Here is a 14,726-nt window from a genome sequence, read left to right as displayed (position 1 = left end):
TTACTTTCAACTAACATCAGTGATTAGCTATAAAACCCTGACAGTCAGTAAGCTTCAAATTAAGCCTAGGTACTGAAAATGAAACTGAATCAGCAGCAACCTGCTCTTTCGAAGTGCTTGAGGGCACAGAACCAGGAGGTATGCCACTGAAAGCCTCTTGGCATTGTGTGCGAAAAGAGTTAACACGATCACTCATTACAGAGCGACACCGGATGAAAACGCAGCTCGTCGTCTCGCACAAACTAAAATGAAAACATGAGCAAAGTTAACTGCACATTCGCGCAGGTGCGCGCGTGCATTGGCGACAGCTCACTACACCTTTAACCGACGCGCCTTGGCAGAGAGCCACCAGCTACGCTTGAGACACCGATGTCATACATTAGAAGCGGCTAGCCGAACTACTAGCTCATACATCGCATGAAATCTCTCGGAGTCGTCCGAAGAGTGCAAAGGAAGCGCGCAAATATACCTTACAGCTGTTAGTGCCCGGCAAATACGCTAGCCATTAGATACAGCTGGCATTACGCAACCCGGCAAGCACTCAAAGACGGCACTATTTTCTCTGACAATATCACGACCAAATAAACGCGATCACGGGATTGGCGAACGCAATGCTGGCCAGGGCTGGCCCGTTGAGCATTCACATAAACCGAATTTTGGCAATAACAGAGAAAAAAATCGGAAACGAAAAGGCCCCCCCCGTCCATCCGCAAAGAGCGTAATACAAAGGATTCCGCAACACACCAGCTTCGACTAGCAAAATCGTGCGCGTAGGCTTAAATGTTTCTTTAAAGCACGGCGGGCTTGCCCGATGCCACCTCACCTCGATGCGCAGACTAGTTGAAGCCGCTTCTGCACCTTCGTTAGCCGGTGAATCCGGCATCGGTGGAGAACGCTGGATGCCATATTAGAGGAGCGAGTCGAAGCGAGCCAGTGTTGAAAGAGCGGAAATGTTCCGTCACACGCTTGCCGTCTACTGCACGTCTAGCGAAGGCACAAATTCGTCTGCTTTTAGAGCAAGCCTCGTCGCGGCTCAAGAGTGTCATGCGCGTAAGAAAGTAGTACGTTAAATAAACGAATCGCGCTTTGTGACTACAAAATTCACCAAATTTATCCTTAAAAATTCGCAATACAAATTTTAATTAGAATGGTTATAGCGTTAGGAACTTATGTAGGCAGCAAAAAAATTGTTTGAACTTTTCCATGCCAAGGTCGTTTCCGCAGTATCACTTCGCCACTTAAACGGACTACCGTGTGTTGCTGGCCGGCTGCATTTGTAGTCGTGGTTTATCGGCCGTTGGCCCGCGCGTTTTAAAACACATTCCTTAGTGCACTCAGAAAGAGCGATTTCGCACTATTTGTTCTTCGCTTGTATGCGACCATGTTTGATCCTCTTGGCCTGTCTTTTAAAGTGACGTCACGCACAAGCGCTAGCCAGATCATAGCTCGCTCGTACATTTACTGAAGCTGTATAGAGCTGCACATAGCTGCAGATTAAATGATGCGGTGGCGGATGTAACTAATAGAAGCGTCTACTGCAGTTATTCACAGCTGCGGTTAAAATGAGGCTTTTACGAGGCAGCTAGCTTAATATCCCATACTATCTCGCTAGTGTAATTAGTTCTTAGCTAATAAGCAGCAATGAAATGCTCGAAAAACTCGCAGTAAATATTTCACTGAATATTTTTCCTACCCATCTACTCGCGGACTGGAGTCGACTACAGTATAACTAATGAATGAATCAAAAAGACCAAAGACGAAGGAGAAGCTATGCTGATGTGGACAGTTTCGGATAAATTCCGCCATCCAGAGGTTATTTCAACTGCAATTTCAGGAACTTTTTTCCATATCGCATGCCTCCTCGATGGGTTTCGAACCAGCGACTTTGTGCTCAGTAGCAGAACGAAATAGCCACTGAGACACTAGTAATCGACGCACCACATATCATTCTGATGCGCGAGAACAATGAGTGGAAGGAAAGTCAGGTGATCAAATACTGAAGAACTACTGCTGCTTCAGTTGTGCGCTGCTGAATTATCATTCATACTGTTCGAGCTCGAACCATGCAGAATTTTGTGCCCCCTTGTTAAGCGTTCGTGGTCTAAGTATAAGCATAACGTTTAATTAAAAAATATAATTAAGAGCAGAGATACCTACCAGGCATTTCACATAACTTCAACAAGTAAGCGTAAAAAAAAAAGTGGGCACATCGCAAAGGATGAAATCAACGACACATGTATAGTTAGCAGCTGTGTTGCGAAACTTGGCGTCCTTTGCGTCCACTTCATCTGTGTCCACTCGTTTAATATTTATTTCAAAGAAGTATATGATTCGAGAGTACAACAATGAGCGTTGAGCACGTTCAGAAACACCCGATCGAGTTTCCTGCAGCAAGCTAACCTTTCACATGGTTCTCTTTTCCTGGATTTGGAGAAATCCCGCCAGTTACGAAATACAAAGGGCCGCGTGGTTTCACAGAGCTGTGTGCGTATGGATACAGCATTCTCATGCGCGTGTATTCAACAATGCCTTGTCAGCTGTGAGCAAGCGACAAACCGGCTCTTTCATTTCCTGCCCGGAGGTCCGTGCGGTTCGCGTAACTAGAATCTCAAGGCTGCGCACATTGAAAGGATTCCGGCAGCTGCTTATGTCCAGGCACAGGCTTTCGCGTTTTGCCGAAGCCACTCGCAGCGCATGCTCGATCTGGCCGCGCAGCTGTGACTCGCGCTAAAAACGCTATGTGTCAGTCGCTCATCTCTCATTTCGGACATTGTTTTGGATGCCCACATACACAGGACTAAGGGAAAAAAAAATTCTCACGGGACATTTACCCTTGTCGCAATGCGAATTCCAGTGAAAGCCGGGCTGCTGCGAAATACCAGTGAGGGATGAAATGCAAACAGTGCGAACGAGGGATGGTGCCGCACCATCAAGGGGAGCGACACCACCCCTCGTGGATGCATGCAGTTCTTAAAGCCAGGTGGGTCTCGGCGGGTCTCAGACCTCCCTACCTGTATAGACAGGAGATCTCAGACCCCCCCCTCACGCGCGCTAGAATGTAGGGACTGCATGAACCCGAAACAGGCACCCATTTTTTATTCTTATTGACTTGAGTGGTGGGGACATTTCTTCTCTGTCATTTAAAAACGTCAACATGATTTTTGGTGCGGAGGATTAACATGTTTTAGAAAACCCGGGACGGAAAAAAATAAAAAGCTTGCAGCACTACACAAAGCCTGGAAGAAAAATAGAAACCCGCGCCCTCCCGCCATGAGTCAGTCCAGAGCTGGCCACTCAGCTCCAAGGCTACAACAGACAACGAGCTCCGTGGCAGAGCGTGGAGATCTCTTGTTTCGTGCATGTGTCATAAACTGAACAACGACCTTTAAAAAATGAGTTATCTCCTTTGTATAAATCGATGTGTAAAGCAGGCCGCCTGTCGCTTTCCCTCTCCCCCCTTTGCTCGAATCTCTTGAGACCCCCTTCAATGGAGCTAGACTATCAGATGTACCTGATGACGCGAGCTTTCACCGAATGTGCCATATTTAGCTGCCGCTGTATAAAATAAAACGGCAAGATTATAGAGAGACAAGCATAAACAAGTGTTCTAGCTAACTTTAGATGCTCTGAATTCACACCGCGGATGCTGAGAAAGTTTCCTTCGAAGGAAACAAAATAATATATATCTTAAAGCACGATGATGAAGGATATATCTCCAGACGGCTGGACTCTTTCAGTGAAGAACTTTATATATATAAAAACTGGTAGAACGCCAGAAGCAAGGCGGCGACGAAGCGGCAGAATAAAGAAACCCTGACTAAAAACAGGTTCTTGCTGTCGCACTCCTTCCGAGCATCTTAGCGAAAAGTAACATTCTGCCGATCGCTCTGTGAGTGGTTTTGAAGTGACGGCATTTGTGAGGTTGTCGAAAGCACGGAATATATTACGGCAAGCTGGAAATTAGGAAGCTCTCATTTAGCTCTGCAATTTTTTTTGTACAAAATACCTCCAAATTTTTATATATCTCGCATAAACACTGCGTTGCAAAGGAGCCGAATAATATGTGCAGGTTTTAAAATTGAGACGTCTAATAACCCGGAGCAGGGAATTTGTATTTTTGCAGAAATCACGAGCGCTGATAGTATGAATTTTGTTGCAGAAAACGGCGACTCATATTTCGACTTCCTCGAAGTATATCATTGCAAAATGATTCGAAAGTTAATCGATAAGTATTTAAAATTCGCTTGAATTAAGTAGTAAAATCCTATACCTGTATGTCGAAACAGCGTTTAATAATTATGCTAAGTTAGTAAAATTTTCGCTATTGTGCGTCCTCACAGGAATGCTTCTATTCTGAAAGTCACATATTACATTCCTTCTTTCAACTTTTGGCGCGCTAAGAAATTTCCACCAAGAAATTGCGCACGACCTCATGAAATTCATATAGATTTGCCGAATCAAAATAGGTTGCCGCTTCACCACAACTTTTGCTCTGTGAAACATGAGCACCTTTATTTACCGTCAAGGGAGCGCCTTGCAGACAGATAGAGTGAGTTTCGTGACCTTTAGAATAGAGCGACAGAACTGACGCAGGTATTTCGAGAGGCAGGGACTTCACTAAAAGAAAAGAATGCCACCCTTATGGTTTGGTCGTCCAAGCGTTGCGCACACAGAGTCAAACACGAGAACACTTGTTCAACAAACCGGAGAATGGAGGGCCGGCGTGTTCGATGTAAGTGCGAACTGCCTTATTATGCAGGATACGATAAAAACTCTATCATGGATGCAATCTCTACGCGGAACTCGATGCAGACACAGGCCATCTAAACTATTATTTTAAACATAGTATCGAAGGTTCATGTAATCTCGGCCGCAAAAGTTTGTGGGACGCAGTCGTGCAGAAAAAAAACCTTCCAGTGCCACGCCAACTAACCTCTTGGAAAGCCTGCAAGCATAAGGGCACTCCATCCGCTGGTGCCAGTATTCTAATTACGGCTGGGTTGTAGAGCAGAGCAACAACAAATATACAGCAGCGATCAAGCATCTCGTAAACTTTTGTAGCCGACTGTACATTCGACGGAGCGCTACCCGGCCATTTAGGGCAGATGTAATCATTCATTTAGTCGCCACATCCGAATTCCGTTAACAGTTATATGCGCACGGCCCGTGTTTACTCTACTGCTGAAAACCTTCCAAGTCGGTTTCCTTTGTACCACGAGAAGCTCCCCCCACCCCCCACCCATGGAGAAGGGCGTGTTCTTGGGACGGAATGAGGAGCAATGGTTCAGTATTCTGGCTGCAAGCATATCTGCACGCGGACTCTCCGCGTCCTTGCCTCGCACTATATCACACAGGCCGGTACGACGGCATCCTTGGGCCGAAGATTAAGGGCAGCACTGACATACTGCCACACAACAAGTTCGCATACACCAGGGCAGATTTAAGGCGCAACAGAGAGGGCGGTCCCCCTCCCCTCCCCCCTAGCGGGACATTTTGCATATGAAACTATACTGATCCGCATTTTTCAATGAAAAAAATCAGAGAAAATTCATGCTTCCAGTGAAACCAACCCTCCCAAGAGTGGTCCATTGCCCTTGGCACAAGCTCGGCGTACATAGGTATACTTGGTGCGATGGAACATCAGCTCTGCACTTATAATTTCTATTTAGAAGGCGGCCCTTTCAGCCATGGCGAAGAACCTTCTTCCCGTGCGGGGAAGCTGATTTGGTGTTTTCCGCAAGCGTGCCTCGGGCGAGGAGGCTCATGAATATCTGAGGAGTCTGTAAGCTGCACATGAAACGGTGCCGTGGGTTTCCTGGCTTACGAAGACGGTCAGAAGCGACCGAAAGCTTTACTGCAGCCCAACTCCAAGGGCGTCAGCATTGCTCTTGCTCCGCTACCACTCCGGTCTCCAGGTTGCGCGCAAGCCCACAAACACTGTTGCGCCTTGCCTACCTGTTCCCAAAGGCCGGCCGCCGAGAGAAAGAGCCAAAGGCATTGTCTACCAAATTCCATGCGCCGACTGCGACGCAAGCTACATCGGCGAAACCAAAAATTTCAAAGAAAGAATTCGGCAACATAAGAACGGCATCCGCAAATTCGCAGGAGAGCGCAATCCAGTAGCCGAACATTCCGAGGACTCAGACCATAGAATCAACTTCGAAGAAACCCGCACCCTCGGAACCGAAACAAATTACCACAAGAGGCTCCTTCTGGAATCCTGGCATATCCAAACTAGAGTCACTAAATAAAGACTTAGTGACTCTAATAAAAAATAGTGACTCTAATCCAAACCAACCCCGAACAATATCAACCGCACAAAAGGAAACCTGCCCCCAGTATATGCCCAGCGACTTCGCTCTTCAACGCAACGAAAAAAAGTCGCCATTCAGCACCTCCCTGCAGTGCGCCAGCGTGACTAACAGCCTAAGCTCCCCTCCCCCGCGCCTTTCGCGACACAGCTGTCGTTCTTTTCAGCCCCCCTCCCCTCCCCTCCATACTTAAGACTCTAGCTACTGCCCTCAGTCACCCCTGATGAAGGAACCGAGTCGGCTTCGAAACGTTGGGTTAAAGTTAAAATTTTGGTTGGAGATGTGCAGTTTATTATAAGTCTTCAAACCCAACCAGACAGGCAAGTCTGTCAAAATGTTTAGCTTTCACTTCTCCCGCGGGCTCAAATCAATGCACCACGTGGATAACCTCCCGCGGTAATGTTTCGTGGCTTGAGCTTCCATAGCTTCCGCGTGTCCCGTCAAGTATGCGCGGATGTGATGACGTTTATTTGTGATGACGTTTCACCGAAAGCAAGGTGCATAGGGGAATGTTTAGTTTTTTTATGTGTTTTGCTTATCACTGGGATAATAATACTTAATCTATCGCTTAAAGAAAATTACTTGTAAAGCAGCAGTAAAAACAACCATGCCGCAGGTGGGATCCGAACACCCACGACCTCCGAACGCGTCCGGTCTCTCTCTCTCTGTCTCACAACTGATTCGGTTATCTAGGTTTATTCACCAACGGTTTCAGACGGTGGACCGTCCTTCATCAGGGTTAAGTCGACTTAACCCTGATGAAGGACGGTCCACCACCTGCGGGTGCCCAATGATATGTGCAGTAGTACAAGGAAGTTGCCCACGGGTACTAACAACTTTACTTTTGACAACAGCGCAAGCGTGTACCATAGCGGGGCGCATGCCATCATCATCCGCAAGGTGACAAAGTGCCGCGTCATCCACTATCTATTCTCCAGTCCCCCAGGGAGAAGGGTTGGAGGGGAGGGGTGAGCAATCGACCATGCAGCACCCGTTCTTACTAAAGCCCCTCCATAGACTAATTAGTCTATGGAGGGGCTTTAGTTCTCACCCCTTAAAACATTGTCCTGCTCCTGCGCACTGGCGCCACGCTATTCTCCGTGAGCAGGATTCATATGGGGGACTTGGAGACGAGAGGGAGTGCATGACAGCAATGGTCGGCGAAGCCAACACCCTCTAAAATTCTCTACAGGGTGTTGGCGAAGTCCCCCCTCCCCGCATTCACACGGGAGGCGAAGTCCGAGAGGGATATGTCACTGGTGCCAGACCACGGTGTAAGAATAACATACATGTGCCAGACGAAAGTGGTTCCGGGCGCGCCGACGGGAACGTGTCCCCACTGGCTTCCGCGCCCGGTCTCCTCGAAGTGCTTCGTGCTCTCATATGATTCACATGGCATTGCCCCCTATCTATGACCGCACCTGTCGTGATCTGTTTTTCACTTTCGGTTCTGAACCGGTTTCTTGCTGCTGTCCAGCGCTCCGCAGCCGCCTTTGCTCCGCGATTCGAGATGCCTTGCGGCCTTTCTTCTCCCGGTGCGCGCATGTTTTGCCCATCGGGCTCGTGCGCTGATGACGGAGGCTTGGAGAGGTCTATTTCCTAAAATAGCCAATTGTTCTCATATGCCCCCACCCCACCAAGAAGTTGCCAGCTGTGCGAAGAAATTACCGCAACCGGGAGATCTTTTGTGCCGGTCAAGCAAAAGGCCTCCAATACCCGAGGAGGCCTGGCGCAAACTCTTAAGGGGGGCGAGGGCCCGGCCTCACTACCGTAAAATAAGTTATTAAACAACAAGGCTAAACTGACCATCTTTTCGTCTGCGAATAAAGTAAAAAAATGCCATTGTGGATATAAGGCTGCACCCCTCCTATAAGTCACCGATCCAAGGCTTGCTATGCCTACAGACCTTTGCATCGAGCGAGGGGGTAGCCGAAACGCCTCCTCTCTGGACTGTCCGAAACCGGTTCCACCGCCACTTCCACCGTGCTAGCGCGAGGTGCTCAGGACAGCTCAATGAACAATATGGCAGCGCCCAGGGAGCCCTCATATTGCAAATGTCTATAGATTCGGACTTAGTTACGATTTGTGAAACATCGCTCGCGAATCACTTCATTATAGACTTCCAAGATGATAATGAGTTTTAATGATGTCAGGACAGCTTTGTCCAAAGAGCGCCATGGACAAGGTATTTTGGTCTACGAAAGGTGAGGTCCAAGACAAATTTTGCAAGATCAGAATTCTCGTTTGCCCGAGTTGGTGAGCATTTCCGCCCTGAGAAGTCCAGGCGAACCAATGGGCACCTATAGTGGCGCCGAGGGTCGAGCCCCGCGCGTCTTGCATACGAGGAAGGCTGCCAACAACCTGTTGTAATGAGCCGTATGCAACCAATATTCCGTACGCCTTTTACCCGTGTGCAAGTGCGGTTTTTGGTGCCATGGATATAACAATGAAGTAAACCACGAAAGCGAAGCTTAAATAGATTTAAGCGTTATGGCGTATTTGTGCATAAGATGCATTCTTGAAGCATGTCCCCGAATTCTGTTAAATAGGTCGCGCTCGCATAAAATGGAACTTTCCGCTAAAATCTGCCCTCTTGAAGGCCCCATGCAGTACTTCGTTCAGCCCTTTTTCTTTTTTTTTGGCCGCATTGAAGCTGACTGTACAGCTTTTCAAAACAATGTGTAGACAAAATAACTTTTTACAGCAAAGGGTTCGGTGCAACACATTAAAGAATATATGGAATGCTAGCTGCATTTCATGCGAACAAACAGATATGTAAAATGACAAGAATGATACAGTGCAGCGTACGCATTGTCTGAAAGAATTTAGTCTACCGCACTGAACAGATTGAGACGGGGTTGGATTCTCGACGCGATAATTCCACATTCTTTCCCGGCTAATCGCGCTATGCAAACAAGCCGCACCAAAATAACAAAATTGGCGGAGGTTTAGCTCTGGTTAAACCTGGAGTGACGCGATAGCCACAGCTGGCCGAGTGGAACTCGCTCAGCCGAATTGCAAACTGTCAGTCTTTCACCGCTTCGTTTCGCTTGGCGTTCCATCATCTTCGTCCCACTTGACACGGCGCATGCGCACAGATGTTGCAGCTGTTGCGCGCCGCGCCGCCGGCAGCAGCAGCTGCTCCGCACCACGTGACCAACGGCCGCACCACGTGATCAACCCACGTGACCAACGGCGCCGCCACGGTGGCCACGGGGTGGCCCCGCTGAAAGCTCGAAATGCCATCGCTATCGTAATCGCTAGCGTAATGTAGCTATCGCCACAAAAACAGCACGCAGTAGATCTACTGCGTCAAGTACACTCTTCAGCGCAATTGTAAATACGAGCATACGTGCTCGATACGCGTCGACCGTTATCGGCAGGGTTTCCCTCATCGACGTCGCGCACACACCTCTTTCTTTACTGACGCTGGACCGTGAAGCAAGAGCGGTGCCTTTACACAGTGGTGTGGGCTCGTCGAGAGCGCCGAATGTGTATCTCTCACGAGCTGCACAGACGACGCGCCATGCATTCGCGGTCGAGGGGGGCGTCTTCTGCTCTAATCTGGCGGTAAACAAGTGTCCAGTGTGAGTGTATCGCCTATCGGTGCTGCTGCCTCTTTGCCGGTCGCCACAGAGGAGCGTCAGCCCGTATCTACTCGAAAGCACTTGAAGCCGTGGAAGGGGGCAGCGATTGTGTGAAACTCGAGTGTGCTACTATATGTTCCGCCTCCTCGCTGTTTTTGGCCTCAGTTTCATCGCCGCGTCTGGAAGGCGACAAGGACGGAGCCGTGCGCATGCGACTGAGGCTGTTTTTGTGTACATATGTGTGCCACGTTGAGCTGCATACTGGGTTGCGAGTTTTGTGATTCAAGAAAACATTTATTCGCCGAAATGAAATGCTTTAAAACGTAACATTTTGGTTCCCTTGTTCCGTATGATTTTATTTATTTATTTATTTATTTATTTATTTATTTTACCCTCAGGACAAAGCATTAAGGAGGGGAGTGGGTAATACATAACACTTAAAATACAAACAACAGGAGAGAAAAATAAATTATCACAACATAGATAAGTTAGAATAAGTGATCAACACAATATATCATTCAATAGAAGCGGTAACAGCAGACCTAAACAATACAGGGTCAGGAATTGTGGCAACTGAGGAAGGAAGGTGGTTCCAGTCATATGACGTGCGAGGAATAAAAGAATCCGAGAATGTTTTTAGTTTTGCATATAGAAATGCCTACCTTATGCATGTGTTCTGTGCGGCGTGAAATATATGAAGGGGGAAGAAGTAACGCGTAGCGAATAGACTCATGATGAAATATTTTGTGAAAAAGGCACAGGCGTGCAATTTTCCGTCGTGATGCAAGTGAAGATAGGCCTAGGGTTGTTTTCATATCGGTTACGCTTGATGTACGCCGAGAGTCAGAGAGAATAAACCGTGCTGATTTGTGTTGTACCATCTCCAGTAGGTCGCTCAAACTCTTAACACCAGGGTCGCAGATTGATGAAGCATATTCTAGTTGTGAACGTACGAGTGTCGTATAGAGTAGAAGTTTGATGTTAGTTGCGGCTGCGTAAAAGTTACATCTCAGATATCCGAGCATGCGATTAGCTTTGTTAGTGATGTGCTGAATGTGCGCATGCCAGCTAAGGTCTGACGTAATATAATCGTAATACAATCATAAATATCATGTTTTAAAACCTTCATTTTGACGAGCGTATGTTTTCATGAATCACCATGCTTCCCCTCACACAGGATTCTGTCAAACCCTTGACTAAGTTACGAGTTTTCTATTCCTGCTCGACATTTTTTGCGACTTTTTTTCGTTGTAACGAGAGGGCAGTGTTGAATAAAGGAGTGTGGGATAGGGAACTATTTATCGACCTCTTGCTATGCGCTGTTCTGCGACGCGCGGGCTCAGAAATTAGTTTATGCTTTAATGCTCACCTTCTCTCTTGAGATGAACTGGTAATGCTCCCTTAACCCTTATGTACTGCGTGCCGTAAAGGCTTTTTTAGTATATAAGCTCATAACGTGTAGTAAAAAAATACAAAAAAACTAGGTCGCTCATGCGGTCTTTGTCTACGGCATACATAGTGCTTGGTTAGAACCAGCAATAAAGCCGGCCGTGGTTAGAACACACACACGCCCCCAATTAATGTAACGCCACTTTCTTGATTCCCATTCTTTTCCTTTTCACCTTGCACACAAAGGCTATAGCGCCTGAAAGACATTTCACAATGCAAACCTGATGTTCATTATTTCAACTGAATAAGTAAAAACGAATAACATCAGATGCGGAGATTCTCTCAGAAGTCCATGTCCAACATTTTGGGACAAAAATTTTGAGTATTGGAATATTGTAAGGTACTGCTATTGAAATGTTGAAGGTAATGGTCCATTCTTCAGCTGCGTAGCAAAACCTTTCTTTAAATTTTTTTTCCCATGGCTCACACCGAGCAGTTAAGGCTGCCATAGAAAACCAATGGGGAACGCTTATGAAGAGAGCAAAAACGTTAATACCAAAAAAAAAAATGCAAGCCTGTAGTAGGCAGATCCGCGGATATATTGATTCTTATAGTGAAATATTACAATATATGAAAAAACAATGCGTTATAAACTTTTCTGTTCGAAAATGGTTTTGTACAGAATCGTTGCGTATGCTCGTTGGCTTTGTTGTTATTAAACTCGCAGTTTTTATTCTGTCATTGAGTTGTTTTCTGTGTTTTGGCTTAGTGATTCTAATGAAATAAGAATTGATTTTTTACACCTGGAGATTTGAATTTATCGCAAGACGCATTGAAACCGCATCTAGCAAGCGCAACAAAACCAGCAAAAAAATTTTTCTTTTGGCGTGTAGGTGACTTCTGAAAGCATATCACCTGGTTTTGCTGTGTTCATATTTTTGATAATGGAAGTTCACCACAAGCCCAGTTTTGTGTAAATAACTTCGCCTTCTTCGTCCAGGTAGCAAAAGCCCAAATCTTTGAAACGAGAGTTGTCCACTCGAAGTATTTGTTGCTAACCAAACTTGCCCGCGGAACGGAACAGGTGTGTTGCAGAAATCTGGGAGCCAGCTTCTCTGCACGAGTGAACTCCTTCGCCATGGCCGCCGTACCGTTTTTTTTTTTTTTTAAGAAATTAGGTGCAGCGCTGGAGAGTTGTGCAGTCTGGATAATGCCACAAGTCTCGCTCCTGCATTGCGCTGCTGGAGTTTTCCTAAGCTACTTCTTCGCGACGGGGGATGAAAAGCAGCCGTATCAAGCTTTCTGTAGCTGTGTAGCCAAGGCTAGACAGGAAAGGGAAGGAGAAAGACCTTTGTCTCCGTGCCGTGAAGAGCTGGTGATTGTGTCGGGTCGAATGCAGGGCATAAGGTCTACAATGAAGTTCATCAGCGCTGCACCCAACTTCCGCCAGCCGCCGTAGTGAAGTGTTTTGCTTTGCGGGGGAGCCCAGGGGAACGTGACTTCACCTGGTGCAGTAAAAGAGTAAAGGCACCTGCTTCGCCGAGGCGTAAAATTTTTTAATGTCACCATAACCACTGCTAGCATGTACTAAGGTTAGAGGCCAAGCTTATAGTTCTTTCGGAGGTCCAGGTCCGCGCTAACATAGTGCCAAGGATGAGATGCCACCCTTCACCGAACCAATAATTGCAGTCCCTATTGGAGACTGCACCGATGCCATTTAATGTACACAACGGGCGTCTCAGCGTGATCGCCGTGTCATGCGTTGCTTTTGACAGAAGTGCAGAATACGTCAAGCTGCTTACGCATGCGCTAAAATTCCGGTCGAAGTTCATATTGTTTTTAGCCTTTTGTAGCGATAGCTACATTACGGTAGCATTTCGAGCCTTCGACGTGGAGGTGGCGGCGCCGTAGCCGCCACGCTGTCACCTGGTTGGTGGCGTGGTGTGGAGCAGCTGCCAGCAGGGCGGCGCCGTGTCTGGTCACGTGGTTCTTCAAGTGCTTGGTCACGTGAGCAGCCACGTCACGTGATGCGGAGCAGCTGCTCCTGCCGGCGGCGCGGCACGCCGACGAAACCGAGCTGCAACAGCTGTGCGCATGCGCCGTGTCAAGTGGGACGAAGATGAAGAAGGAACGCCCAGAGAAACGGAGCGGCGAAAGACTGACTTTGCAATTCAACTGGGCGAGTTCCACTTGGCCAGCTGTAGCTATCGCGTCACTCCAGGTTAAACCAGAGCTAAAGCACCGCCAACTTTTTTCGTCCGTCGTCGTCGAGAGACGTCGTGGAAGGCAACTGTGGAGTACAATGTAGAGCTCTTCTGCCAAACTTCTTGGTCAATGCAGTACCTTACAGGGGCGTAAAGCAAAACAATTACAACACAAAAAAGGCCGTGTACTGAAGCTCTCACGCGCAGAAGCGCTACATAATAGGACGCTGCGTAGGGGCTGGCCAGCCCCAAAGCCAAAGAGCCCCTGTAAAGGGTCAGTGGATAGCCATGAACCAAAATTACGCATGACAGGCTTAATGACTGTCGCGACGGGTCACGCGCGCCGTCCGTCAACTGCGCAGTTTTGCCTGGTTGGTGTGCAAATGCCCTTCCGGTTATGAAGACCTGAAATACTGGGTTATCGTATGTTTTATATGTACTCAGTAGCGTCGCTAGGCACCGACAAAACTTGCACGTGATTTCGCCCCAAAAACGGAAACGCATACAGCATCCCAACGCTTTCTGCTTCCCCTCCGATGTATTTTGTTGTTATTTACGGTTTACTGATACTCTGGGCGTCCTCACCACACACCGCTAAAGATCGGAATGACCGGAAAAGGGAGGAAGAAGGATGAAGAGAGACACAAGGAAATACAGGAAAGGGAAAATTGCGACACAAGACTGGGCTACAGAAGGATAGGAAACACCCCCCCCCCCCCCCCCCCCCCACCCCCAGGATAGGGAACTGCTCAGAGCAGTGCGACTTATAACACAGAACAAGCAGAGGAAAGATGAAACATAAGGACACAATGACACAAGTCTAACAATAAATCCAACACCAGAAACGAACTGCAATGAGTCACAAGCACAATCTACCGCAAGACAAATGAAACTGCAATAATATTCAGGGTAAAAAACAAATGTAATGGTCACTGCCGTGACCACGCGCGGAACAGCATGACAGTTCTTCAATGTATGAAGTGAAGACGGACATGAAGCAAAAATGACAATAAAAAGGTGGCAAAAGAAGGGGCGGGAAAAATTAACAGTAAATGTGTGACATTATAATACAATGCGTGACAATACAATATTACAATAAATAAAGAAGAGAAAAATAAACTAACAGTATTTGCGGGACAATGCGAGTGACATAGCAAAAAGAAAGAAAACACGTCGGAAGCTATGCTTGCTATGCATTCTGACGCCCGTTCTGTCTGTCGCTGCTCCCAACATGT

General features: G+C 47.3%; 1 protein-coding gene across 1 annotated transcript in view; it reads right to left on the bottom strand.

The window, feature by feature from the left end:
• The window catches only part of P5CDh1 (delta-1-Pyrroline-5-carboxylate dehydrogenase 1), a 34,162-nt gene extending 33,155 nt beyond the window's left edge, over positions 1–1,007 (bottom strand). Inside the window, exon 1 of the mRNA XM_077655093.1 lies at positions 824–1,007. Coding sequence (XP_077511219.1) covers positions 824–906 — 83 coding nt within the window. The 5' untranslated portion in view covers positions 907–1,007. The remainder of the gene's footprint in view (positions 1–823) is intronic.
• Positions 1,008–14,726: the final 13,719 nt, after the last annotated feature.

The sequence above is a fragment of the Amblyomma americanum genome, chromosome 2, assembly GCF_052857255.1.
Source record: "Amblyomma americanum isolate KBUSLIRL-KWMA chromosome 2, ASM5285725v1, whole genome shotgun sequence".
Lineage (NCBI taxonomy): Eukaryota > Metazoa > Arthropoda > Arachnida > Ixodida > Ixodidae > Amblyomma > Amblyomma americanum.
This window is presented reverse-complemented; position numbering and strand designations above follow the sequence as displayed.